Genomic DNA, 26,949 nt, shown 5'->3' with positions numbered 1-26,949 from the left:
ATCACAGATATACGTTGGAATCAACTTTGCGACAACAGAAACCGTCAAAGCAATGCGTGTATATCAAGGAAAGTCTCAAATCTTAGAATGGCGGTTCTTATGATCGTTGTTCAATCATCATCTAGCTGTCCTCTGAGAACAAGGCTGGCCCTCTTCATGTTCGTGAAACCGACATCCTGGATAGAACACTTGCTCTTCGAAAGCCATCTCATTACGTTGGGCTCTGATCATCTTGAAAACCTCGTGTCTCAAGTCGTCGTGGCTTGTTAGAAACGCGTCAATATCTTCTGTTGGCCAATACTTCGGATAAATTGCACCCTGTGCCTCGCATAGAAGATAGCATATAATAGAGGCAGTGAGTCGAAACATCCCACAGTTTTTGCGGGGCGAGCAGTTATAGAGACTTTCCATACTGATTGGACTGCGCGTCATACTAATGCGTGGTATCCAATTCTTCCTCTCCATGTGGAATGTAAGCTCGTCTAATATTTGGTTCATCAAATCAGGAAGACAGAGCTTGTCTGCTAATAAATATAGGTTTCCAACGCACCATCTGCCATCGTCGCCTATTTTTTGTTCCAGCGGGCCCACTTGGTCTGAGTAAATCCACTATAGCGAACAAGCCGTCAGTATGTAACGAAGGGATGATGATATGAATAACACAATATTTCTTAGTATGATAATAGCACTTCAATTCATTGCAGAAGTACTATCATCTGCCAGTGGATGTATATTTTGTAGAAGGTGTAGGGCAGTAGGCTTGGTTAAATCACAGTTCAGGAAACAATACTTACGGAGACAAGCATGTTGAAAACTTCGGGATCATCTTCAGGTAGACTTGCGGAGTTGGTAGTACCTTCTATAAAGTTTCCATTGAACATATTTTCGAAGTATGGAACTTTGTCACAGAGAATCGATTTGTGAAGCTTGAAGTGACCCGAATCCTCATCCTCTCCAACGTGGATATCAACCATTTCCGAATCTATAAACCTCGAGAATAGTCAGTCTTTGGTGATCCTTAGATCTGGGGATACTTTTACTCACTGTTGAACCTCAGTAGGTCTTTCATATGATATCTTGGCATTATTTGTACCCATCTCGGCTCTTCTGACCTATTTGATCACTATGAAAATTTTCGGATCTTCCTTCTCTGGACCTTTCGTTTCTGTTGTCCGAGATCTTTTTCTCTGATACTTTCTGATTGTGTAGGAAGAGTACAGATGACGTAGCACACCATGTAGTCTTTAATTGTCTATATTGTATTCAGTCCAAAGGGCTAACTATATACAAGAAGAAGCAATTATTATATGTTGAGGCACCCCTCTCGCTAAGAGTGATACAGTATGCTAATGACTTGAGGCCATTCACCTACGTTAATACATTTTCTTTTCTGGGTTCCTTTTCGATCAACTTTACGACACCAGTACTGCCATATCTCCCGCCACGGAGATACAAACTAATGGTGTTCTATTTTTTAAGGTACTTTACGGGCTATTTTGCATCACACGTGGTTGATGTGTCTAATTCCTCGCGAAACTTATAAATAGCGTCTTCGAATCTTTCTTGAGTTCGAATCTCAAGACGCACAAATTCTCTACTATGACAAGTGTTATCACCCCACCAAACAAAGCAATTTGAGTTGTCTGTTAGTTGTTGTGCGAGTGATCAGTACTCAATCTAAACCTGGAATCTGCCATTACGACCCCCCTGTCTTTCATCATTCAAAGTTTTTGGGCAGCTCAGGTAGCTTCCGATACGCACGTATCGAGTTTCAGTTTAACATACGTTCAACACTTCATACCAATTTGTTCTCGAAAAGCATTTACAGCCAAGCAAATTTCAATAAAAAAGAATTTGACATCAGACATAACGAAACTTTTCAACTACGATTAGACTCGAAGGGAAAACGGGCCATCATGTCGGTTAATTACACAGCTCCGATAGAATCAGATCAGCAAAACGCATACACCCATTCATCTTCATCTTCAGCGAAAAAGGATGATGCCAAAAGTTCTCCCTCAAATACAAAGGATGGGGTCGTCCTTGCGAAGACTAAAGCAGACCGAGATGTAGTAGAACAGAAGAGATCAGAAGCCGTATCCTTGAGGAAATCTCGAGGAGATGATCCTGAATTTCTTGAGTAAGTCGATACTAATTTCAACACTTGAATCATGCCTTACTAATTGCGTGTTAGAATTATGGGATTGGAAATCGTTGATATTCATGTGGGACCACAAACGAAGCTCTTCCGAATCCATCGAGGCATACTTTGTGATAAGGTGCCATATTTCCAAAAGATGTTTTCAAGTGGTTTCGTTGAGGGATTGGAAGGCAAAGCATTCTTTCCAGAAGATAATCCAAAATGTTTTGATTTTTTCATGGGTTGGATATATTTTGGTACTCTGCGAGTCATTGATAATTTTACCGCTACCGCAGTTTCAAAGGCTGAGTATGGAATGAATCTACTATCGTTGTATAGTTTCGCAGATAAGCTATGCCTACCTAAGCTCATGGATCTTGTTCTCGATGCGTACAAAAATTCATATGGGGGAGGCTAACAGATTCCCCAAGGTAATTTTAGTCAGTAATACATACCAACTGACACCGGTAGACTCTCCTCTTCGAAAGTTTATGTGTCACTGCATGTATTTCCTTTTTGTTAAATACGACGATGAAAATGTTTGTAACGTTTGGAAAACTGAGGATTTAGCATCAGCTATGAGCCTCCACCAGGATTTAACTATCGACTTTCTAAATCTGATGAGATCACATTCTCCAGATATTGATCCTTCAGATCCAAGACCTCTTCCAGACTGCGTTTTTCACTGCCATGGAAAGGACGAGCCTTGCTCCCAGCGACCATACTAAGAGCCTTACGATTACGAGAGGAGCTTTGTGGGATTAGCTATGTATCGATTCTGCAATTCATTACCAATGAGTATTTTTGACTTTACGCGGACCGCTCAAGTACCAGAAAACTGGCTGAAGATGTTATTCAAGATGGGTATTTTTTGAAGAGGGAACCACTTTTATGCATGATAAATCCAGTCTTTCTCTTTTATCTAAAGTCATGGGCACCTACTGTTCAACAATTAAAATCATTGGGAGATCACACTGGGCCGGAGGATGCAGTCCTATACGAGAATACATCGATGGTATTAAATCTCTGCTAGTCGGGTACACAGAAGCTATACACGCAGATGGTGTTTGGTATAGGGGGAAGCCTATGAATGTCAATTAAGACTTAAAACTTAGTGGGCATGGATCTATTTTTCTACCAGGGGTAATATGCAAACGAGATTTTCTCTTATACATCACTTTATCAATAACAATCAATTCTGCAACAATTGCTATGAATAATGATTTCGTTTCTTCGTGTTGGAAAAATCCACTTTGTTTTTGGAAGCTGTCACCTGTAGTTTCTCCATTCCATATGTTGTACTCGAATGAATGATTGGCTTTATTGCCTAGATAAGTAATGAAGAGAGCCAAGCATTTAGCGAGTATTGAAATTTAGGGGAGCGAACAAGTGGGGCACAGAAAATGACAACATTCATAATTGTAGCACAATCACAACTCTCTAGGAATTTTATCAATCTATATAAACGCATTAGAGCTAAAATATGCCTGTAGAAGGTCGAATTCGAACCCTCTCCTATAAAGATAAGTGCCCGTCAATAGCTGTTCCAATCAAATCAAATACACAATCATCCACACCCTTTACCCAAACTCCAAGCAAACCCTTCAAAGAAAGATAAAAAGAAAAGAAACTATGTCTACAGAATTTCCACCCACAGAATTCCTCTACGGATTCAAATACTGTCCCCACAAGATCGCCCACACTAATAGCTGTGGCATCTACCACTCGGGTTTAGGATCAGGCAACAGAAGCTCGTGCCCGTGTCCACCAGGTCTTGTGAAGCTGAATAGAGAGGTGAGAGATTTTTTTCCGAAACATCTTTGTCCCGATTGCGAAAGGGAGTATCGGCGGCTTCATCCGGGGATTTGTGCGCGCTTGACACCGAGGTGGATTTTGGAGAGGAAGGGGAAGGGAAAAGGGAGGGGGAGTGGTTATGAAAGGCTTTGAATATTTAAGGTTTAGTTTGCGGAAGCGGATTTTGGAGGTGTGGAATTTCGAGTTTGGATGAGAGCTAGAAAGGGAGGAAATCATAATTCTGAGGTTTGGGAGGATATTTTACGTCTTTCATTCATACTGCTTGGGCGCCAGAATTTAATGCAGGCGTGTGTTTAAACAACTTTTGATTTATTTCAACTGATTTCAATTCTCACTACGGTGACATAATGCGTAATTAATCCATAGAAGAGTTCTAGTAGCGAGTGAATAACCATCACTCTGAAAGCCCACAGACACCACAACTTTGAAATCTTCACAATCGATCCCCCCAAATCATGCAAAATAAAAGAGGAAAAATATAATAAAAACATAGGAAGTTCATCTGCAGATTTGTGAAGGAAGTAAGAATATATACAGATGGGCTTTGTGGGTTTCGTGCGCCTTGCTGTGGAAAGGGAAAAAAAGGGAAAAGGTTGAGACAGTTAAGGGTAGCCCAAAAGAGAGGAAACCATCTGGGACCATTCAAACCTTCTAAGTTCAAGACAGGTGATGATTGATGCAGCTACAAGACTCATACATTAATTCACAGAATATGAATAATGGAGAAATTAAAATTATAATCGTAACCTTAAAGTAATAAATGAAATATTCCGTATCGCCAAGTCATGACCAGCTAATTAAAGTCTATGATTTTGAGGAATAATTGAATCATAGTTTGGCAATGCATTTAAAGGAATCATTCGTTATATTCTTTCCATCTGTAACAAAACGTACTACAATGTTGCCTTTCACAAAATATGGACAACCCACAGACGTTCAATATCATCAATTCTGATCGTGGTTCACACCAACTTTATTATGAAAGAGTAGATTCATGCTCAATTTGGCGAAAGTGTCTACAGTATCGTCACCGTGTCAAGGATTTGAAAGTCTTGAACCCGTACCGTGAGAAAATACTTCAAATGCCACGTTTCCTACGAAAACTGCGTTGTCGTAATCCTGGTGGTATTCATAGCAAACAGGCGTCACCATTCAGGTATGTCAAGATCAAACCACATCGGACATTGAAGAGGACAAGAATCAAACTGAACTTCCCAATTAGTGACACCAGGAAGAGTTCCCAAGACCCTATCACATCCGTTAAGGGCGCGGGGACATCAAGCGCCGGAGACCAACTCCTCGCACCAAATCCACTCTTACCTACACAGCTCTCTCCTAAGATTCTCGACTCAGCTCCACAAAAGGTATGTGTAGAGGCTTCAAAATGCGAAACAATACTTGGGGAGCCTGCAACAGGAAAAATTCTGTCTCCTGAATATAATGCAAACTATAATCCACATCGACCATACACACCATCAAACTCAAACCCAAACCACGAAATTGGTATGGCTTTAACCACGACACAAACAATATTGAACTATTCAAGTTCCCAACAAGCCATTCGAAACGACAACGTCCAAAAGAGAAGCAACAGGGAAGACCATGGTAGTGTCAGATCCAATGGTAGGTCTTCTTGGGGGATTCTGCAGATTGGAGAGGAAACGAAAGGCACCGGACTTGTAGACATATCTACATTAATATCACCATATCCTCAGCCGAAGAGAAAACTCGTTACCCACAGGATTCCTGCAGATGAAGTTGAGCACCATCCTTTGCCACAGTCAGCTTCGACAAAGAACTTGGTTCAATTATTGGAGATCGAGGCTTCTTGGCAGGAGCAGGAGAAGGAGGAAATGGAAAAGATAACACATCACACTGTGAATTCACGAAAACCTAGAACACCAAGGGATTCTAGAAGGTGTGGACAAGTTTGGAATAGTGAGGAAACGAGGAAGAGTTTCCTTGCGATAGAAGCTCTTGATACACCCGCTTTAGGATTGAGACTCGCTTGAGTCATTTCATATTGTATAAGTAAAAGAATTTGTACATTAGATTGTCAGAATACATGAGAATTGCCTCTAAACTTTACTCTTTCTATGCTGACAATATGAAATTCTTGCTTCATCATTTTGTTTCCTTACATGTTGATCAATTGCAATGAAGTCCAACAAGATAACAAGGACATCACTAGACATGTTGTATGAATGCCTAGACAGTACGCATTTTGATACGTGCCATTCAAAAATCAAGAGAATTATCAATACGGCGACGACGTTCATTGATGGCTATAGCTAGTGAAACATAAAATCAAATCTGTCCTCAGCCACTTTTACATGGGTCTAGACTTTGTTAGGCAAGCTTCGGGCACAGCACAGCTTCGGGCCGCCGCTTCTAATCGCGACGATTGTCTTCTTTCCACTCTTTCAAATTTATTTCTTGGGATCTGTCAATTTCTTTAAAGACTGCAACATAAAGTTCAGAAAGAGACCAACAACTCTTGTCTATTTATTGATATCCCTCCAAAGTATCATTTGGTCGCATTCAATTACGATCTCCTAATCGACTCCCATTATCTCATACCGGTTCCTACTTCTAAATAGACAAAATGGCTCTCAGTCCTCAAGTGTATGCAATAACTTTCCCTGAGCCCCCTCTGGTCGTTTCTCTCGAAATTGTTACTGATGATCTGGATAGAACCAACTTGATCATCATCCTTGGGATGATGCAAGTCTCTAAACGTGTTCCTCTTGAGGATCCCAACGTTTTGAATATTGTCCGTGGAATTTACATTCTATCAAACATCATCATCGCGGGCGTTTACGCTTATACTCAATTCTTGATCAACAAGAAGAAGGGTATGTAGCATAATTCATGCGCATAGTTATCATGGATACTAATAGCTACTGATATAGATATGACCACTCTCAAATACGTTGAGCAACCTCAAATGGGTTCCGCCGAAGAACCTAAGCTTGTTACCACCACCGTCCACAAATACGATAGCGATCAAATGAAGGCTCTCTACAAGGCACAATTGATGGGTGTTGGAATGATGGCTGTTATGCATTTGTATTTCAAATATACCAACCCTCTCATGATCCAATCTATTATCCCACTCAAGGGCGCATTCGAGGGTAACATGGTTAAGATTCATCTTTTCGGACAGCCAGCCACTGGAGACTTGAAGAGACCATTCAAGGCACCAGCCGGTTTGATGAGCAGTCTTCAAGGTGGAGCTTCCCCAACACAAGATAAGAAGTCTATTGAGGCTGCCGAGAAGGCCGGTCGTGGAGGTGTTAAGGACGAATAGATGCTCAGCATCAGACTTACACGATGTAATGTTATCAAAGACTGGGGGAATCAGGAAACTGGGGATTGGACTTCAAGTCCAGGTGCATGGGGCGGTAAAACTGGGGGATGGACGGGCTAGAGATTTTTTTATCTCGTTTGTATCATAGAGACAAGAAGATGGAAACTACCCTTCAATACCATCATCACTTTCTACATTATACTCTATTAATACGTTATTCATTGTTGTCCGTTGTTGTCCGTTGAATTCAAAAAGCTAATTTTTTGTGGTTCAATACATTCACCTTGTGGTCTCAGAGGAAGCATGACGAATCTAGCTTTAGCGCACTCCAAAAACACCAAGGCTGAACATTTTAAACTTGTCGCCACTTCCCCAAGTTCAGCCTTGCTACAAATTAACTCTACAAAATACATGCAACATCAACAATTTCATTATTGCCATATTTTATACAATTTGACATTATGGAAAGATCAAATACTCCCCCGCCTGCTAGAAGAACTAGATCTCAAGTCACATCACCGCCAACACCTGATGTTAAGAGAAGAATAGTCAGTACCAGGCAGCTATTCAGACAATTTGAACCCTCATTTACTAAGCTATTTTATTAGGAAGAAAACAGGCTCAAGGCTAAAGCACTCCGCGAGCAATCTATAGCTCGCGAGAAAGCATCCTCTATAAATGATACCAATCGTACTCCCTCAGGTTTCATTGCTACTCCCGACATAACCCTCGCAGGCCAAAAACGCACTCACGCCTCTATTTCAACCTCATCAGTTCCAGCCACTTCTCGCGATGCGCGACAAACTACCAAAGATGCGCGAGCCGATGATTCCTCACTACAAGCTGCGCGGAAGTTTCGGAAATACGTTGATCATGATTTCAGTAAGATGACGGATACGAAAGGTGGATTCTTAGCTGTAGAGGATGATCCATGGAATAAGGCATTACATACATCGAAAGAGGGCGAGAAACCTGCGCATATGACACTAAAGGAATGGGAAAGACATCAGTTATTAAAAGGGTTGCGAAATAGGAAAGAGGGACCTTTTGAACCCGGCTTGAGTGTGCTTGGAGGGGATAATAAGAAGTGTAGAGAGTGTAAAAGTTTAGAGATTGATTTTGTGTGGGATGAGGTCTTTAAATGTAGGGTCTGTAATGGGTGTAAGGAGAAGTTTCCGGAGAAATATAGTTTGTTAACTAAGACGGAGGCAAAGGAGGATTATCTTATTACAGATCGTGAGTTTCCATGACTTCTACATGATAATGGACTTGGACTAATCTTCTCTGTAGCGGAATTAAAAGATGGAGAGCTACTGCCACATCTGAATAAGCCCAATCCGCATAAATCACATTGGCATGACATGATGTTGTTCCTACGATATCAAGTGGAGGAATATGCATTCAAGACGAAGTGGGGGAGTGCAGAAGCATTAGATGCGGAATTTGAAAAGAGAGAAGCAGAAAAGAAGAAGAGGAAAGAAGAAAAGTTCAAGAGTAAATTGAAAGAATTAAAGAAGAAGACGAGAACCGAAGCATATAGGAGGGGTTTAGCGGGCGATGGAAAAGGTGGAAAGTTTGGAGATGCGATTAGTAATGGGAAACACGAACACGAATGGGGTCAAACGGTGGAGAATGAAGATGGAATGAGTGTGAAGAGTTGTATAGAGTGCGGGATGGAGGTTGAAGAATTGGAATTTTAAGGAGGGTATGGGTATGGGTGTGGGTATGGCATTGATATATTGAGTTACATCTTACATCTTAATGAGTCTTGAGAGCGATATGGGAGGGATTTGGAGTCTGCAAGTCATATCTATGACCATCGTGATCGAGGCTGGAAAGGCTAGACTTTGTTAATTTTCCGAGGCATGCATATGTACATGAAGGATATCTACGAATCCTTCAGCAATAATCATACTACAACACTTGCTTTTTGTATGACAGGGATGCACACATGAATTCCTTTTTGGCCTTATGCAAGCCTCCAAACGCCCCAGCTCGCTGCACTCGTGTTAGAACACTGATATCAAAGTTCTCGTATGAAACGCTTTAGATGGGCGCATGCATTGTTTGCTATCAACAAGGCCATTAGGGCTGATACAACACCAATAGCTGGTATCAGAGTGTTTCGTCTCATCGCTACAAATTGAAGTCATAATACTGTGCTTGTGCTGGTTTTTCAAAGGGTGACTCGAAAGATCTCGAAGTGCGAGCAACAAGATGCAGTGACAACCCACCGATGAGTCTTGTATAGAACCGCAGCAACAGATCAACACAAAGGCAAACACAGCATCCATCCCAATCTTAAGGTTCGAGGGTCCCTCTTAGATTGTATCTATCCGCAGACCCCCAAAACTCAAATACATGGGAGCTATGACCACTTTAAGTTAAAGGCGGCGTCACCCACACCCCCAAGACAACAATACCCCAGGCAAAGCATTTGTGATGGCCTTAAAAGCGGCCTGACACATGGATTTCGGCTTAGAATTGGATAGTTGGCTTGGTTGGTAGCTCACGATCTCTATTTGGAAGGAAACGCCCTCCTTCAGAGTTCCTTCTTATGATTTTGAATGTCATACGTTTCACGTACGCGACAAACCTGTACAGACGCATCATAAAAGTTTTATAGATTTATAAATCTCATACTATTGACCTCTCTTGTACTTTGATTATCTCCACCAGTTCTGTGCGCAAAGATGTTCAATTGAGCATTGGTAGTTTGCTGGAGAAAAATTAAGGCCTCGTTGTCTTTGGCGACCACTCGACATATCTTGCGCCAACCAAGATTAACAAATGCTCATCGTGCCCTCGAATTTGGATGCGAAATTAGCGCACAAGGCGGATTCTAGGTTATAAAAGAGGGACTGGCCTGGGCCTGGGGAACGAGATGGCCTGGCAGTCTCTATCTGGTATGGGGGGTGGTGGAGGTCAAAATAATGGAGGTGGTAATGTAGGTGATGGAGGAAACCAAGCAAATCAGCCTCAAGGAACAGAATACACACTGCAAGGTATGCGCTTAGCCGTTTTGTTCTCTTGGTTAAACTAATTCGCAGTTAGGTGTTATGCGATTCTTACAAACTGAGTGGCATCGACATGAAAGGGAACGAAATGCTTGGGAGATCGAAAGACAAGAAATGAAAAGTAGGATAGCCAAGTTAGAGGGCAATACTAGAAAACTTGAAGGGTCAAATGAGAGTTTGAAGAAATTCCTTACAATGTTGGAGAGAGTGGCCAAGGATCGAGAGGCACAATTGAAAGCGATCAAATCTGGTGGCACAGCGCCGGTGCCAGCAAATAAAGAGACCAAGGACAAGGAGTCGCGTTGTAAGTCAATTGAAAGTCTTGTGATTATTGAAAACTAATAGATGTAGCAACTCAAAGAGAGGCACACAACTCATTCCTCGCGGTTGATGGAGAACCCGATGCGAAAAAGGCGCTTCAAGCGGAGAAAGGTAACATGAAAGATTTTATGGATAAATCTCAAGGAGAGCTCACTTATCTTCTGGTCGCGCCACCAAATCCTATGCCACCACGAGAAGCCCCACCACCACCGGAGGAGATTCTGCCTTTCGGAGTTAGCCAAGCTCAACACCAAAATCTCGAGGAAATGCAACAGCGCTACGCTGGGTCAAAAGTCATGAGAGTACCAGAATTATCAAGAGCTCCCCCTGCGCCTTCTCCAACACCTAACCATAATCCACCACCAGTTCCAAGTCCCAATAAACATTCAGTACAAAATCCCGATAATTCAGCGCCAAGGTTTTTAACAGACCAACTACCTTTACCACAACCTTCCCAGCAAGAATGGTCTTCTACATTTAGATCTCCTGAGAAGGCTCAACCGGCGGAAGAGCCCATTACAAAAGTCAATCATTCTTATGACTCCTATGGACGACCCGTTGAAACGGAAGAAGCGACAGAGAAGTCAGGTTCTTCTGATACTGATGGATGGGATTTCAATGAACCAACTCAAACTGCAGAACAAGAAAATAAGATTGCAACTCAGAGACCTGATACAGACGTATTTCCATCAGCGCAAGATATACCAAAATCGCCTATTCGTGGTCCAGGCTCACATAGGAGAAAAACCTCCATGTCAAGAAGGAAAAGTGGCGAACATGAACTTTCATTAAATCCAACACAGAGGCCGGATAGTGGTAGTTTCAAAGTTCGATTCGGACTTAGAGGTCACCTAGATGCAGTTCGTTCGGTAATATTTACTGGAGGTGGAAGTCCTGGAGAACCAGAATTATGCACAGCAGGCGACGATGGTACAATTAAAAGATGGATCATTCCCGCCCGTTATGAAGATCAAGGTACATTCCATGTCAGTGCCAATGATTTGGATATTCAAAGTTATTTTACTCATCGTGGTCATGCTGGAGCTGTCATGTGCTTAACTGCTTGGTCTCCATCACAAAACTTTGCCAGTGGTGGACGCGCACAAGGTGACGGATGGATCTTCTCTGGTGGCCAAGACGCTACTGTTAGAGTATGGGAGCGAGGGCGAGTGGATCCTAAAGCGACTCTCGATGGTCATACAGATGCAGTATGGGCAGTCTGTGTACTTCCTGGTACAACTGGATCGATCTTTGGTCAAACTAATGCTTTTGGTGGACCAGATCGTATTATTCTAGCGAGTGGTGCTGCAGATGGCAGTGTCAAAGTGTGGTCTGTAAGCGCACCTCCACAACTTGTATCGCCTTCAGGTGGAGGTAATCGAAGAGGTGGCAGAGTTCGAGGTAACTCAATGTCATCTGGTTCAGCATTTCCATCATCTCCTCAACCAAGCGTTGCTTCGACTTCGCCTTTCCATTACACATTAATACATTCGATAACTAGACCTAATAGCACCGCATCCCCTACTTGTATAACACCTTTAGCCACTTCAGGCGAATCATTTGCCGTGTCGTATTCTGACGCAGCTGTTTTGGTATATGATACAAGAACTGGTGAAGAAGTTGCCTCTATGGCAAGTCTGGAAACATCTAATGGTACCCAATCAACAGGAGTCAATGCAATTGTTGCAACTACTACTGGCCTTGATAGTTCCTTGAGTTCTGACTCTAATCGAGGAATGTCTGAAGATGAGAATGTTGTTAGTGGAGCAACAGGTAGAAGTGGTGGTGTTGAAGGCATTATCATCAGTGGCCATGAGGACCGCTTCATTAGATTTTATGATGCTAATAGCGGTAAATTACCCCCTAACCTCACCGACAATTCATAACTAATTAATTTAGGTCAATGCACATACAACATGCTTGCTCATCCAGCAGCTATATCTGCTCTTTCACTATCCCCTGATGGACGTGAGCTCGTCTCTGCAGGTCATGATGCCAGCCTACGATTCTGGTCTCTAGAGACACGTAGCTGTACACAAGAGATGACAAGTCATCGACTTATGCGTGGGGAAGGTGTATGCTCAGTCGTATGGAGTCAAGATGGAAGATGGATCGTTAGTGGCGGAGGTGATGGCGTCGTAAAAGTTTTTGCGCGCTAATTTGTGATAATACCCCATATTCAATATTTTTCCTCTAATTTCTTCATTTGAGATGAAACGCATATACATCTTCTACATGGATCTATGGAATGAATGAAAGGATGGTCGAAAGGAGTGATGAGGTTGGATGTTATATGCATTGCATCTCACATATGAATGTTCTTCGATTTATTTGGCATTCTCTTCGCATTTTTCACCATTCAACATATCTTTTCACGCACTTAGGGGTTGTTCTTGCGTGGCAGAAGGGCGTACTTCAGTCAAATTGTACTTTCATGATTTGGGAGTAGAAAGTAGGGATCGATAAATTTGGAGGAAATATTCCAATCCTAGGTGGAAAATAGCATGTGTTAAGATGAGATGAAAGATGAGATAATGTTTTTGTAGTTTAGATGATACTTTTGTTTTTCTTGATTCGGCAGAAAGTGAGTCTGCTGATAACTTTTTGATTGGCCTTTTAGCAATATTGATGGGAGATGATTTGATGATGGAAGGGAGGAAAAGGAATGGTAGATGTGTTGTTTTGACGGGTTGTGCATGGGTGAGTGAGCTAATTAGACAATTTGCTCGACTCGTTCATGGAAGTGGAAGGCATAGGGGGTACACGGGTTATGTTATGGGAAAGTATAGAGCGGAGGCCAATCTTGTACAAACAATGGAATGAAGATACCTATTTTCTTGGAATCATATACGAGTTTTCATCGTGTCATGTATGAGTAACCCATGTAATGAGATTGAAGTAATGATAAAAGGTGGATGCTCTGATCCAATAATTGAGATTGAACTTGCGCAGGGCATCTTGCAGGATTGTGTTCATTAGATATCATTATACTTAAGCATTAAAAATGCAACAAATATGGGTATAGATTGCTTTTCGCCCGCCTTCTTTCCTTTTAAGCTCAATAATAGTCATCATCGTCCATTTCAAGATCTTCCCTTCCATCTCCATATAGAATTTCACATACACCACCCAATGGTACATCCATAACAGCATCCGTACCTCGACTCCAAACTTTCTTCCACGCCCTCACATCCGCCTCTTTCCCTCCTCCAGTATAGCCCGTACCCCTTTCCCTCTCCTTGCCTCTCCTCCTATCTTTCTCCCTAGCATTTTCCTCCTGAGTAGCATGACTCGCTCCCGCCATACCCCTCCCATCAACTAAACACACATTCGCAGCCCCATCTATAATCGTCTCCACATTACTCATACCTAGAGTAAGATATCCAGTATTGTAACTCGCGAGCGCAACATAGATATATACGAGGAGCATGACAATCCAACTCGGTAACGCGAGAGACCACCAGCGATTGGGATAGTAGTAGATTCCTAGCGCGTGTAGGAAGGGAGATGGAAGGTAGGACCAGAGGAGGTAGAGCAGGAAGGTTAGAGAGGAGAAAAGGTAGAGTACGAAACCATAGTATTCGTAGGTTGGAACCTTGGGGGAGGCGCGCGGGACCGGCGGCTCGAGCTCATCGGCCGAGGAATCAGGGGTGGTAGGGCGAGAGGGCCGGAGGAGACTGGTTAGTGAGGGGGAGGGGGGGAGAGGTGTGGGAGGTCGGTTGTAAAAGGGGGGTGCGAAGAAGTTGTGTTGGAGAGGGGGTGGTGAGGGCGATTCGGAGGACGAGGAAGAGCTAGGTCGAGAACGTGGTCGGGGCGTTAGGGGTTGAGAGGAATTCGGGTGTGTGGGATTTGGTTGGTAGTTTGATTGGAATAGGTAGTCGTCAGGGTCGGGTGGTGGAGGTGAGGAAGACGCTGACGAGGATGTCATCTTGCTCTGCGATTTGAGATGAGGTTCCCTCGGTGAACCTCGAGAACCGTGGGCTTAGAGGCCTGTAAGTTTGGAAGTAATCTCGTCGTTATTTTATTTAATTGCCGGATAAAACCAGGTGGGTTTATTTACGAGCTCTGAAAGACCCCACGCGTATCGTTGAAGGTTGTCGCTGGATATATTGTGTACATGTTTCGATGATGGTTATCATGCAAGTTGATGATATTGTATCTGCAGCCTTGTAAATTTAACTTTGACAAGGCTGACACCTCATCTCATTCGTTTATTACGTAGAACCTAGTAGTCCAATTCGTTCTAGACCAATTGAAACGTAGCCCCTTGCATTCTCAACATTAGGTAAGCCGAATGGATTCATTCACCACTGGTGATTCCCATCAATCTTCTTACGAAACTAACTCACCATGACATTCACAAGACGTCCTGGCATTCACACAATCCCCTCACGCGAATGATATTGCCAGTTCTAAGTGCTCTTGGCAATATGTCCAGCTTACGGAATAGATGAGCAACAGTTCTCCAGATTTTAGAGTTTGGTTCTCATATCGTGTACACTATAAGATCTGAGACCGAGTGCCATCCATGATATGATGGGTCCACTGATTCCACTGATTTTACTGAAAGCCGGTTGCTAAATGATCATCGGCAGTTGAATCTCCTCGAAGATAATCTACATGAAACTGAAACGAAATTCTACCAGTCTTCCATAATTTCCATTGCAATATGGAAATTAGAATTTTCGTACTGCTCTATGAGCATGTATAGTACTGGTTGAAATTACAGATTGAAAATGACATGGTAATATGATGGTTGGGAAAGATGTCTTTCTTATATAACTTTAAGCTCAGCCAAGTTGCTTTGAAGTCTATCATTCATCTGACAGTTTTTGCTAGTTATATTCATTCGTTCTGTTCTTTGATTCTCTCCAAAGCAAGCTGCTTCAAATCTCTACTCGTTCTATCTGTTTTTGTCCTTGCAAATATCTTTACCATCTATCAACATGAAGTACTCAATTGCTATCGCGGCTCTCGCTGCAAGCTCGGCTGTTGCAGCACCAACAACGAAGCTCAACGCCAAGCAGAGACTTGCTCAACGAAACAAGAATGCTGCTCGTTCTGAATACTATAATGAGAGCTGGGCTGGTGCCGTTCTTACTGGTGCTGTCTACACCGGTGTTTCTGCTTCTTTTCCGATACCCAAGCCAGCGATTGGCACCACAGGAGAGACCTCCGCATCAGACTTCACGGCCTCTACCTGGATTGGCATTGATGGATACAATTGTAACAACCTCTGGCAAGCGGGTGTTGATGCCACCGTTGAGAAATCTACTGGTGAAATATCATACTATGCTTGGTATGAATGGTACCCCGCCGATACTCAAGTCATTGATTTGGGTACTCTCACAGCTGAAGATGTAAGTTGCCTATTCGTATTGCCGCATTGCAAGAACCAAACTAACAGCTTCAGGTTATCTCCGTAAATCTCACCACTAGTGGTCTCAACCAAGGAACCGTTGTTATGGAAAACAAATCTACCGGAAAATCATACACCAAAACCGTCTCCTCAGCGAATACCCTGTGCGGTGTTAGTGCTGAGTGGATAATGGAGGATTTGAGCGTTGATTCTAGCACTATCGGTCTCGCAAACTATGGAAGCGTTGTTTTCTCCGATGCAGTTGCTACTACTGCTTCTAAAACGGTCACACCATCTGGCGCGGAAATACTGGATATTGAGACTAGCTCGAATATTATCCTAACCAAGTCTAGTGTCACTGACAAGTCGGTTACCATTGCTTATGTTTAGACTAGAGAGGCAAGGATGTAGTTTTGTATATAATTGGAAGGAAAAGCGTGATTGAGATGCTTAGGATCAATGTGTATATAGCTTTGAATATGATCCAGTACATACAAAGGAGGAACTACCAAGCGTCCTGTTCTGTTGAAGCTTTGTTGTTGGACCCCTATAACTTTTGATGGTTTTGATTATTATTTGATGCTGCCTGCTTAGTTGACACCTGTGTGAAGGAAGTCAATAAAGCTCCAGCCACAATTGTGCTTGGCTGTGGCTTCTACTTTGCGACATTTTCCCCAAACGGCAAACAGAGAGACAGCATTTAAATAGTAACAACACACTATTAATAAGTTATTCTATATACGTTGGAATTTATGACTATAATCGTTACACAACAAGCCTCCCCTACAACTGCACACGGCTCTCCCATCCATCGACCGGTCTATCAGCTGAGCGCGGACGCAATGAAGCTCCAGCGGGATCCCAGTCTATTGATAGCGGTTCATGGCTTCTGTTGTATTTCATCCCCTTGAACCATAGTTCAAACCTTAAATCTGCTGGTGCAATTATTACTCGCACGGTGAAGGTGGCAAGATAGTATTTCTTCCTTTGCCAGAGCTTTCGGTTTTTCGGTTCAAATTCTTCCTCGTCGACTTCCTTCAAATCCGAGTGCACTGTGCACAGTTTTGAGACATTCGCTGCAGCTGTTCGTTAATTCTCTATATTTACACTGGTGGGATTGGAACTCACAATGTCTGAAACTCGTGGGTAGATTGTGACGATCTTCGTGGGAAATTACAATTGTTGTGTCCCATGTTCGATTATTGTCTCCCGGAATAATTTTTCTCGTGAAAAGTCGGTCTCGAGCAGAATCAGTCTCGATAGTGTCATCCTTGATAATTGTAAGAATTGGGGAGTCGGTTTCTGGAAAATTCTTTTCACTATACCTTTTTGATAATCCAGTCAATTTGCATTGTCGCCCATTTCTGCTTCTTGTTGTAAGGATCAGTTATGATGGTTTCTCCGACATGAATCGCGGGGTTGTATTCTTGACGACATAAGACACCGTAACTTGCTCTTGCTCTGTGTTTTTGATTGTGTTAGTATTGCCGTCATACAAAATGCGAAATGTTTGAGATACGAACACTCTAGTTTTCAGAGTCGCCGATCCAACTTTAATCCGTTGCCTTCTATCTATTACCAATCCCTTTACCACTGAGAGCCGTGGCTCTTGAGATTTTAAAATTCTTATACGATGTGCTATTTGACGAGGATTTCGATGGAAATATTCTTCAATCTTGGTCTTTACATATTGTGAACCTCCAAGACCGCCACTCAAGACAAGAAATTTCTATGGATTTTAGTCAAGATCTCGTTTTCTATTTCAGAATAACTCACCACATCATCATGACTCCGATGCGTTTGCATCCAATCCAGTTGTTTGTCGATTTTACGTATTATACCAGCAATTTGCACATCAAACAGAGACTGGATTTCGAACCTATGTTCCGTTAGCATTGATCGCCTTACATATTAATCCACTCACCTTGAAAATTGCATTCTACCCTTTTCAATTCGAAGTCCAGGGTGTGTTAGATCTTTGTCAATCCCAATTCCCAGTTTATCGAGTCGTAATATATATACAGCATGATTACCTGAAGTCGTTCCGAAGTTATGTTTAATGGACTGAAAGGACGAACCTCTAGCTAGTTTATGCGCTAGATTATCTGGAAGTTCTATGTCGGGATACTCATCCAATCGATTCTGTACGAGACGTTCGAATGCTCGGTCAATCATGGTTGACCCAATACCAACACCTTTAACTTCTGCCACCTGCTTCAATGCTGGTCTTTCAGGGTTTGGATCCGCTACTTCCACAAGACCAAGGCTGTAAGAGGCGATTAACGACTATGATTTAATACACTTACAGTGCATGATTGTCTGAATCCGAGCTAGGACTTACTCTGTCGTTCCTCCACCTGCATCACAAATGAGAATGATATCCCCTTTCTCAAGCTCAATTTCAGAATTTGTCACAAAATAAACAGCTGCAGCTTCAGCTTCGGTCAATTCCAACTTCGCCGAATGCTTATCCGGATTTTGAGATGTGAAGCCTGCCGCATTAATTGCTTCGTTGAATCTGTTAACCGTGTCCAAAGCATCCCAGGTGGTGGGGAGACTAAAAACAAATTCGATTCTCTTGTCTTTCCAACTCCCAGTAATAGCTTCGATACAAATTTTGACGTGCTTGTAAATCTGGTTTAAATAATCTGTCACGAGATATTTTGCTTCGTCAACAGTTTCGGGCATATCTCTTACACCACCCTTCCGAGCTAAATCCAAACTATGTTGATCTAAGTAGATCTTGAAATGCTCATGTACTTTTGTAAATTCATGATATTCATCGTCGGGATCACATGAGAATCCCCAAACGGTTTCTTGTCTCCCATTTGAATTGCGTGAATATGCAATGGTTGTTGGAACTTTTGTTTCCACTGAATCCGGAGGTAATCCAGGCCATTCTTGAATACTTTTGGTCGGATTTGTATTACTCAAATTTGACCATACGACGCCTAGAAGTGGTCTTTAGTATTTTGTGTATGATCACCGCGTTACTAGACTTACCAGTGTATGTCTGTCCAAAATCAATCCCTACAATGATATCTGGAGCGTTCTCATTAAAGGGAGCCATCTTGACTGAAGCGAACCTTTTTCTTTGAGCGCGCAACTCTCCCCGGGTAGGATTGAAAAGGATGGTAAATAGGAATTTTTGATCAAGAAGAGGATTGATTGATTATCTACAAGGTTTATGTGCCTCAATGAATTTCATTAATTTCATAGCATATCATCTTGGATAATTCGACTTTTTCAATACTCCTTGTCCAAAAAAGTAATCATTAACCACACCATTTGTAGTCTATTTCACATTATCGCTATGCATTCAGCCCCCAGATTTATATTGTTAATTGGGAGGTTAGTCAATAGCTGATCTTTTGGTCGCAATCTTATCAGCCTATTAACTTCACTGTTTCCATCCCTGGTTGATTCTATTATTCCAGACTCTCAAAATCATGTATGTTCATGCCACAACGGAAGTAAATGTGGAGGCTAGAGGCTCCACATGGAGAAAATGAATCCCAAATCACACACACACACACACACCACAATGATTTTCAGATGTATTCGAATAACAAATATGTTTAAATATCCAATTAAATATAGAATATCAAAGAGATTTCATTTCTAGATTCGAATCGGAATATTGAAAGCGTTTGATTGTGAAATTCATTAGAACATTGACCATAAGATTTCCTTGGTGTGGAACTTATTTTCTCCGTCGCGTGCAAGGGCAATATTTGTGCAGAACACACCTGTCAGATTGATCTTATTCAGGTGCTTCTTAGCGATACAAATATGGATCAGCTCTCTGTGATAAGATGTCCGGATGAAGGGAAAAGTTCTCAGGAATGACAAGGATCATGCACTAGTTTTGGACCCCAAGATAATTAAGCCAATGCGTGTTGAAGAATTCTCCGTGAATGGAGAAGGATTGCGGCACAGCCAAATTCGGCCCAGGCCGTGTAACGCAAATTAGATTGCTTACATGAAGCTTATGGAGTCTCCAATTCTAGATAGGAAACTCACTGATTCATCTTGGTACTTTGTCCGTCCCATGTCCAAACCAATCAATGGAACGGCGCTGCGTTCTAAGGCAGAGCCGATAGAGTCTCACGCGGTACCATTCCCACAGAGCTTGTTCATTGTTTTCTTGTCGATCTGGGAATTGAAGATTGGATTGGTATTTGACTTTGTTGGGTATTTTCATATGTTGAAGTATTTCAATCATGTCAGATTCAAGTACCTCCTCTCCCATTACTTCTGGTGCTGGTCTTGCACCGGGAATCTCTTCTACAGCAAGCTCTACTACGCAAACCACTACTTCAGAAACATCTTCATTAGGAATCTCTTCCACAACAAGCTCTACCACGTTTTCCACAGCAAGCTCTACTACCTCTTCTAATCCTTCTGGTGCTGGTCTTGCATCGGGAACCTCTTCCATAGCAAGCTCTACTGCGAAAAACTCTACTTTAGCAGCCTCCTCATCGTCGACCTCGACAGCGCTTCCGACCCATACTGGTCACCATGGCTCCTCAGTTTCTTCAGGAGCCGTCGCCGGTATCGCAATAGCTACTTTTATTGCTGGCGCACTTCTAAGTTCCATCTGCGTTTGGTTTTACTTGAGGAGAAAAAGAGCATCGAAAACACCCTGGAGCTCTGAGAATGGATACAGCAAAAGGAATGCTACTACAGATCATGGCGTTGTGATATCTAAAAATCCCGCGACACAAATGCAAAACTATTTAGTTGCCGAACGAGCAGATGATAGTCAATTACGGCACCAAATGCAAAATCTTGGAGAATTGATCTACCAGCATGTCGAAAATCATTATACTACAGGACCACATACTGGAAGCTCTCAGGATTTCACGGCGACATTGAAGAAATGTGGATATTCGGAACGAACTGATCCTACTATCTCTACGCTTGGATCACTACTTGGCAATTCTAGTGAGCGACAGACAGCGATCAAGAATCTAATCGCATGGGTCATTTTGAGGGGAGTAGAGCTAAATCGTGCTTCTGAGTATTCATTGTTGCCCGATGAGATCACAACCTCTTATCATTCAGCTTTGAAGGATAATAAGCAACTGAACAAACAAGATGGTATGTAATATCTATTTTTCAACACTTTCTTCCGGGGAATTTCTTTCTTTTCTATAGAGTGTTTCCTAAATTCTTCTTAGCAGCATACGATAACTTACTATCCCGAGTGCGACAACTATCCACACAACATATATCTTCATCAAAATCTCCAGAAGGCGCTTCCAAAGACCCATCAATTGCAAGAGTTGTCAATCTTCTCAACTCCATACTCCAGCCTTTCATAAAACCCAGTAGCAAAAGTTCCCAATCCGAGAATCTCGCCTCGATCGTCTATCAAGGGAGGGAATTCGGATTACTGTTGTTAGCACAGCCAGGAAATTGGATATTTGGTTGGGAAGCAACTCCGGGAGTGGAACCAAACACTAGGAATCAGATTGTTGTGTTCCCTAGTTTAGAGGAAGTAATTAACAGAGATGGGAAAGAACGCCGAAGGGTTGTTAGTGAGCAGGAGAGGGAAACTTTGTAAGGGAATAGGCGTTGGAGGTACTTTTGAAGCGTGAACTTCCATGATTTAGTTTGCTGCGAGGCAGAAGAGAAGTCGAGGGTTTTAATGTGCCCTCGAATAGCCAGTAATCTCACCTGGAGAACGGGTAATGATGTAGCATTGATATTAATTAATAAACAAGATTCTATGAGCGATTTATATAGCGGATTAAATGCTAGTCATACATTGAGAAAATGAGGCTCTAGAGAATGGGGCCCCAGAGAGATGTTGGGCTCTTCTAGACAAATACTTCGTTTTTCTGGGCCAGAGTACCACAGAATTCTAAATCCCACAAAAGTGATGTAGTTTCAGGAATCAGATTAGCTGCTTAGCCGCCGAGCTGCAGCAGGCGCTTTGGGGCTGAGTAGTTTTAAGTGTGGCAGATGCTGATAAGCTACCTAAAACAAGCACATGAATCTTATCACTTCTCCCCATTTTTCCTGTCTTCTTCAGTATTGGATGGCATTGCGGTAGACTATCTTAAACTTAAAAAGATACCGACAGCCAAATTTCTACCTTTTAAAACTATTGAAATCCTGCTCCTGTTGACTGATAATGCCGGACCCCATCACGGTTAGCGCTGCAGCTAGTGTAGCTTCGGTAAGAATGTCTTTCTTGAAATCCTCATGATATGCCCCTACTTTATCACATACTTATCAAATCTCTCCTCGAAATACTAACTCGCCCGTTTAAAGGCTCTATCTAACTCTATCGCTATCGCTTCATTCGTCAAAGATATCAAAAATACTCCAGCCGATGTCAAAACATGTTTCTCTCTCACAGAGCGGGTCTCTACTGACCTTGACCATCTTATTCTTCTTCGTGCCCAACACCATAAATATCTTTCCCGAAGCCCATTTGCCTCCAAAAGATTAGACGGTATCGTTAATGATGTGAGAGAAAGTATCTTGGACATATGCAGACTATTGGAAGGGTGCAGAAAAGAGGTTTATGAAGGTGGCCATATCCCGGTTAAGAAGAGGCTGCAATGGGTACTAGGGGATGGAGCGGCCTTTGAAAGGCGAAGAGGAAACTTGCAACAACAGCATACTGCACTTCTGGCGGAAATAGGATGGTTAAGAGGACTTGAAGTCGGGAAGGGGACAGAGAATTTGGAGTTTGAGAATGTGGACTTGTTGAGCGCAGGAAGGAGGGAGAGGAAGAGCAGCACAGTTTCTCGGACTGGAAAGCAGTACGAGGATATTGAAGTAAGACAGCCTAATAAAGGTGTTGAAGTGGATGTTGAGGAACTCGATTTTGGTGGGGATGTGGAGCCAGACTCTCCTGTGACGAAGGAAAAGATAGTCAGGAAACCTGTGGCTATGCCTATCGAAAGTCGTCAAGAGGTCAGCAAATATGAAGAGTCGGATGATGAGGATCCAGAATTGGCTTTCTATAGAGATTTGAGAAGACAGGAAGAAGAACGACGTAAGAGAATGGCCGGGAGGAAGAAGTTGAGAAATCCATGATGGCAAAGGTATATATCTTATTATTCATTACAAAATTGATGCCGCGGAATATTATATCCTGAGATTTATTAATCAAGCCTGAGCAAACATACCTGGAGTTTGCTTGCGTTGACCAAACCGGGTGGCTATCCAGTGAACAGGGCATGCGATAGGTAGCGCATCAATCGTGATGGATTGCGTCTTTACAAACTTGACAAAAAACTTCAACGGATTCCTCAAGATGTAAGACTGTGTGAAAGTGTCGGTGGCAAGTGCATTTATGTGTCTGCTGAAGTGATTTTTAGATTGTCGATAACGAACAACAAGCAATCAATGTTTATGGGGGTAGCACATTTCGCACCTATAGCACTGGAAAGAAAGCACGCGTCCGAAGCACCGATTTGAGGTTGTTGGAAATGATTTGTATGGATGGAGAAGGTGCTACTTGATAAAACGTGATTGTTGTCTAACTTTCTAAGAAGGTACGAAATGAAAAGGACAGGATTTCCACAATCTACCCCAAAGTTCAAAAGCTCAAAAGAACTGGTTCAAGCTGCAAATGCCTGCAAATGCTCCTACATAACCACAATCTTTGTGTGCTTCCTTGATGTGCTCGTTATTTCAATGCCAATTTATAACTTGTCCATATGTCCACCGAACAATTGGTTCTCGGACTGTCAAATCGATCATACTATCCAAACTACCACTACCATACTCTACAAGTTATCATAATCTATATGAAACATCGTATTTCCATGTGTGTCGCTTTCGAACAAATCTTTCCAACTCTGCTTGATTTCTGAAAATTGAGCATCTAGATCATGCAACAAATCTTTGAAGTCGTCTATAAAAAACTTGGTGATTTCATGCTCAAAGGGCTTTCCCTAGTTTTCAAAGCATCACTTCCCTTGGGTGATTCATACGTAGATTCTTGATTTCTCTTTTGAAAGTTCGAAATCCGATTTCAGTCATCTCGTCCTGATCAAGTTCGAAGGCTGCAGCATATTTCTCGATTGAAATCACCAGTTTAGCAGCCTTTGGTCCTTTAAAGTATGCTACTGGTATCTCTGAATTAGGAGCCCCGCGCCAGAGTTTATCTTCTTTGACGGCAGCTAGCAAGACACGAGAAGCATCAACAATGCGATTGTACTGTGGCTGAAGATGCTCCACAATATCCGCTCTGGCGGATCTGAAACTCGTGCTATCAAGATTCTGCGAGGTTTTCGATGCTCTTCTTATTCGATTCTCAAGAAATTTCTATGGAATACGCCATAGGGGTTTATATCATAGCAATTGTCTCGCCTGCGATGTGGCGCATTCCAAGTGTGGGCTATTGCTTGTATTTCTTCTCCAAGATTTCTTAAGTCTAGCTTCCATGGAGCAAGATTCTCGAATGTCAGCACAAAGCTAATAAGATCTGTGTGAATTTCAGATAGTCTAATTGTGTTAGTAATTGTCAATGTAAAGACTACTCTGCAAATGTCACAACTTACCTCTCGACTGGTCTATTGCCCTCAACTTAGTGCTCAACTTTTTGTATGACTTCTCGGGATAAGCAAATAATAATTCGCGGTCACCTTGAGTAAGTTTATTACATATACTACATCGTGGTAGAAATTCATCCAGTGCTGCCTCCCTGATAGTTAAAGTTCCTATGTCTCGAAGGATCGTCAAAAGTAGAAAAGTTTGCGATGGCTTCATAAATTCCTGGCTAAATTTTGGTTTGGCTAGGTTCCAGAGAATTACCTCAAGCTCTCTAATAGGGACACCGAACACAAGGTCGTAGAAGTATCGAAACATATTATGGTCCCAATCTCGTCTCATGCACTCAGTACTCTTGTAGGAACCAATGACTACTCTCCACCGTCGAACTTTTTTAAATACTGGCTCTGTTATTTCTTTGATCTCTTTTCAATCCATCCCTTCTTGATGGCATGAATAATTGTGCCTCAACAAAGGAGTAATTATAATTCCCACTTCAAACAGACGGCCCCTATCTGACAATTGTCCCTGTGGTAGCAAAGTTAATAATTTCGATGAAAAGAAATTCAATATAAATCCCCATATAAATTTTTATACGTATATTACGTTTATAATATATTCAATTCGTCAATAATGATATAGCCAATTCATTAATAATAAATAGAATCAATACAAAATGAGATTCGTTTAGTATTGACTTTTAATAAAAAAAAAGAAAATGGAAACCCTAAAGAGCTTTAGAGATTTTAGGATCGATGAATATTAAAGTTTTAGAAAAGGTGAATAGAAAGGAAACAAACATAAAAGCTAGAAAAAGGAAAGGAATGAATATAAGAGTTAGAAAGAGAAAAGAAATGAGTATAAAAACTATGATGTAGACGAAAAGTATTAATCGAAAATTTAAAGGGAAAGGAGAGTAAAAAGTAGATTACTTATTTACTTTACTTTCAATTTATTTTTTAATCAAAAGCTTTATTATTGTATTATACTATACAGAATATACTATTTATATATATTATTCATCTAGCTCTAATCTATATATTCATATTCAATTCAATTACTAATCGAATTCAATATAAATAAAATATTGATTATCTTAAACTAGAATTCAAACTAGAATTCAAGAATTTCATTAAATCCCTTTGAAGTAAAAATTTCTAATCATTTATGAAAGAAAAAGCTCCTTAATCAATACTTTAAAAACGCTTTTTTCAATACATTATAAAAATATTGAATATTTTCTGGGGCTGACAAAGCGGCCACTTCGTCAATCGCGGATTCTGCCACCACAGGGTGTCTATTATAGCACAGGAAGAATGCTTGAGGATATAAAATCTGGCATCCTTCCTCGTAGCTCTGTCGATAGACTCTGAGGAATTGCAGGATGCAGTTGATGTTTGATATACACGATGTCTTGAACCCGTTTTCGATTTTCTTCCAGAATAGTGTATTGAGTGGTGGGGATGGATCAAATTGATCAGAAATGGGTACGATTTCCATTTTGGTAGATGTTCGAGAATTAGATCGGTCAGAGGTAATCGATAACTGAATCTGCTGCTGGAAACTTGAGACGACAGATAATCAAGGAATCTTTCGTGACTATTTATTGGAATGTTAGAAAAGCGGATTAAAGAAAGGAAGCACATCATACTTCTCTGTGGCTCTTATTCTCAATACCTGATACCTCACCGTTGTGACTTGTGTCAAGTTGGACAAAAGAATTGCTTCCTCCGCAAAATCACATGCCTTCCGTAAGGTTGTTGTGTTGTTTGTTGTTGTTGATATCAACTTGATTTTGATAAGTGTAGAGTATTTCACACTGTTATGGTTGTAATTTTTCTTTATAATTATTAATTATGGCAAGCTAGTAATTATGTAAAGAAGCACTAGTGATTTGCTAGCTGATATAGCGCCCTCTCATGATCACATGATCGATATCTTGACAATTATGCAACACCGTCTTACGCCATCTTGTGGAAAAGGCGCAGGGAAATATTAAGAATTTGAAAAACAAGTAGGAAGAAGATAGGTATAAGATCCTCTTGCAAAAACCACTAAACAAGATAATTTGACCCTCTGATGGCAGACCTAGTGAGTGATGGGGTTTCCTGCTCAAGTCCGATTAAGACTGATGATTGATAAATCATCAGAGCAATAGACAAAATAAGTGATTAATAATATACTTGAATCACTAGGATACAAAAATTGTATATGTGTAATGCAATTGCCTGTGCAGCTAGAAGATATAATGAGATCAAAATGATCAATAGGAGAACTGCGACATTTGGAGCATCTCCACCGTGGAAACAGTTCTTCAAGCTCATTAGAGTGTGGTTTTCAGAAATTTATACTCAAGCAATCTATCCAGTCAAATTCTAGAGATCAAGGGCATCTAAACATCTACCGAGTAGTGACACTCGAGTTTCCCACCTTTCTGATACCATCTCTTGTTATCATCTCATCGTTGATA

The 26,949-nt window shown here is 41.6% G+C and overlaps 10 protein-coding genes across 11 annotated transcripts; 8 read left to right on the top strand and 2 right to left on the bottom strand.

Moving 5' to 3' along the window:
• The first annotated feature begins 1,850 nt into the window (after positions 1 to 1,850).
• Positions 1,851 to 2,604, top strand: BCIN_07g02340 (hypothetical protein). Its single transcript, XM_024693920.1, has 2 exons — positions 1,851 to 2,140; positions 2,195 to 2,604. Exons 1-2 carry the CDS (start codon positions 1,917 to 1,919, stop codon positions 2,556 to 2,558), a joined length of 588 nt encoding a protein of 195 aa, XP_024549709.1. The 5' UTR covers positions 1,851 to 1,916; the 3' UTR covers positions 2,559 to 2,604.
• Positions 2,605 to 4,807: 2,203 nt separating this feature from the next.
• On the top strand, positions 4,808 to 6,014 carry BCIN_07g02330 (hypothetical protein). Its single transcript, XM_024693919.1, has 2 exons — positions 4,808 to 5,111; positions 5,178 to 6,014. The coding sequence occupies exons 1-2, from the start codon at positions 4,873 to 4,875 to the stop codon at positions 5,965 to 5,967; spliced, it is 1,029 nt and encodes a 342-aa protein (XP_024549708.1). The 5' UTR covers positions 4,808 to 4,872; the 3' UTR covers positions 5,968 to 6,014.
• A 320-nt stretch (positions 6,015 to 6,334) lies between these two features.
• On the top strand, positions 6,335 to 7,538 carry Bcpho88. The gene is made up of 3 exons (XM_024693918.1): positions 6,335 to 6,580; positions 6,650 to 6,810; positions 6,868 to 7,538. Exons 1-3 carry the CDS (start codon positions 6,561 to 6,563, stop codon positions 7,263 to 7,265), a joined length of 579 nt encoding a protein of 192 aa, XP_024549707.1. The 5' UTR covers positions 6,335 to 6,560; the 3' UTR covers positions 7,266 to 7,538.
• A 72-nt stretch (positions 7,539 to 7,610) lies between these two features.
• Bcrad14 lies at positions 7,611 to 9,241 on the top strand. Its single transcript, XM_001558666.2, has 3 exons — positions 7,611 to 7,813; positions 7,874 to 8,501; positions 8,556 to 9,241. The coding sequence occupies exons 1-3, from the start codon at positions 7,727 to 7,729 to the stop codon at positions 8,963 to 8,965; spliced, it is 1,125 nt and encodes a 374-aa protein (XP_001558716.1). The 5' UTR covers positions 7,611 to 7,726; the 3' UTR covers positions 8,966 to 9,241.
• Positions 9,242 to 9,778: 537 nt separating this feature from the next.
• Positions 9,779 to 13,531, top strand: BCIN_07g02300 (hypothetical protein). The gene is made up of 4 exons (XM_001558667.2): positions 9,779 to 10,270; positions 10,320 to 10,586; positions 10,634 to 12,454; positions 12,503 to 13,531. Exons 1-4 carry the CDS (start codon positions 10,150 to 10,152, stop codon positions 12,760 to 12,762), a joined length of 2,469 nt encoding a protein of 822 aa, XP_001558717.1. The 5' UTR covers positions 9,779 to 10,149; the 3' UTR covers positions 12,763 to 13,531.
• A 31-nt stretch (positions 13,532 to 13,562) lies between these two features.
• On the bottom strand, positions 13,563 to 14,763 carry BCIN_07g02290 (hypothetical protein). The gene has a single exon (XM_024693917.1). It carries the CDS (start codon positions 14,529 to 14,531, stop codon positions 13,662 to 13,664), a length of 870 nt encoding a protein of 289 aa, XP_024549706.1. The 5' UTR covers positions 14,532 to 14,763; the 3' UTR covers positions 13,563 to 13,661.
• Positions 14,764 to 15,274: 511 nt separating this feature from the next.
• Positions 15,275 to 16,454, top strand: BCIN_07g02280 (hypothetical protein). The gene is made up of 2 exons (XM_001558669.2): positions 15,275 to 15,963; positions 16,017 to 16,454. The coding sequence occupies exons 1-2, from the start codon at positions 15,550 to 15,552 to the stop codon at positions 16,350 to 16,352; spliced, it is 750 nt and encodes a 249-aa protein (XP_001558719.1). The 5' UTR covers positions 15,275 to 15,549; the 3' UTR covers positions 16,353 to 16,454.
• A 65-nt stretch (positions 16,455 to 16,519) lies between these two features.
• BCIN_07g02270 (hypothetical protein) lies at positions 16,520 to 19,236 on the bottom strand. Its single transcript, XM_024693916.1, has 8 exons — positions 18,966 to 19,236; positions 18,304 to 18,913; positions 17,887 to 18,228; positions 17,739 to 17,841; positions 17,486 to 17,691; positions 17,288 to 17,423; positions 17,091 to 17,232; positions 16,520 to 17,038 (listed from the first exon to the last, which is right to left on the bottom strand). Exons 1-8 carry the CDS (start codon positions 19,030 to 19,032, stop codon positions 16,746 to 16,748), a joined length of 1,899 nt encoding a protein of 632 aa, XP_024549705.1. The 5' UTR covers positions 19,033 to 19,236; the 3' UTR covers positions 16,520 to 16,745.
• Positions 19,237 to 19,996: 760 nt separating this feature from the next.
• Positions 19,997 to 21,816, top strand: BCIN_07g02260 (hypothetical protein). Of its 2 annotated transcripts, none has more exons than XM_024693915.1 (2): positions 19,997 to 21,065; positions 21,149 to 21,816. In XM_024693915.1, exons 1-2 carry the CDS (start codon positions 20,186 to 20,188, stop codon positions 21,529 to 21,531), a joined length of 1,263 nt encoding a protein of 420 aa, XP_024549704.1. In that variant the 5' UTR covers positions 19,997 to 20,185; the 3' UTR covers positions 21,532 to 21,816. The 2 variants fall into 2 exon arrangements, with proteins under 2 accessions (XP_024549704.1, XP_001558721.1); XM_001558671.2 differs by having other exon boundaries at positions 21,146 to 21,816.
• Positions 21,817 to 21,962: 146 nt separating this feature from the next.
• Positions 21,963 to 23,348, top strand: BCIN_07g02250 (hypothetical protein). The gene is made up of 2 exons (XM_001558672.2): positions 21,963 to 22,149; positions 22,245 to 23,348. Exons 1-2 carry the CDS (start codon positions 22,105 to 22,107, stop codon positions 23,016 to 23,018), a joined length of 819 nt encoding a protein of 272 aa, XP_001558722.1. The 5' UTR covers positions 21,963 to 22,104; the 3' UTR covers positions 23,019 to 23,348.
• The last annotated feature ends 3,601 nt before the right edge of the window (positions 23,349 to 26,949 follow it).

Source organism: Botrytis cinerea, chromosome 7 (assembly GCF_000143535.2).
Source record: "Botrytis cinerea B05.10 chromosome 7, complete sequence".
Classification (NCBI taxonomy): domain Eukaryota; kingdom Fungi; phylum Ascomycota; class Leotiomycetes; order Helotiales; family Sclerotiniaceae; genus Botrytis; species Botrytis cinerea.
The sequence above is the reverse complement of the archived record's forward strand: the minus strand, read 5'-3'. Positions and strand labels throughout refer to the sequence as shown.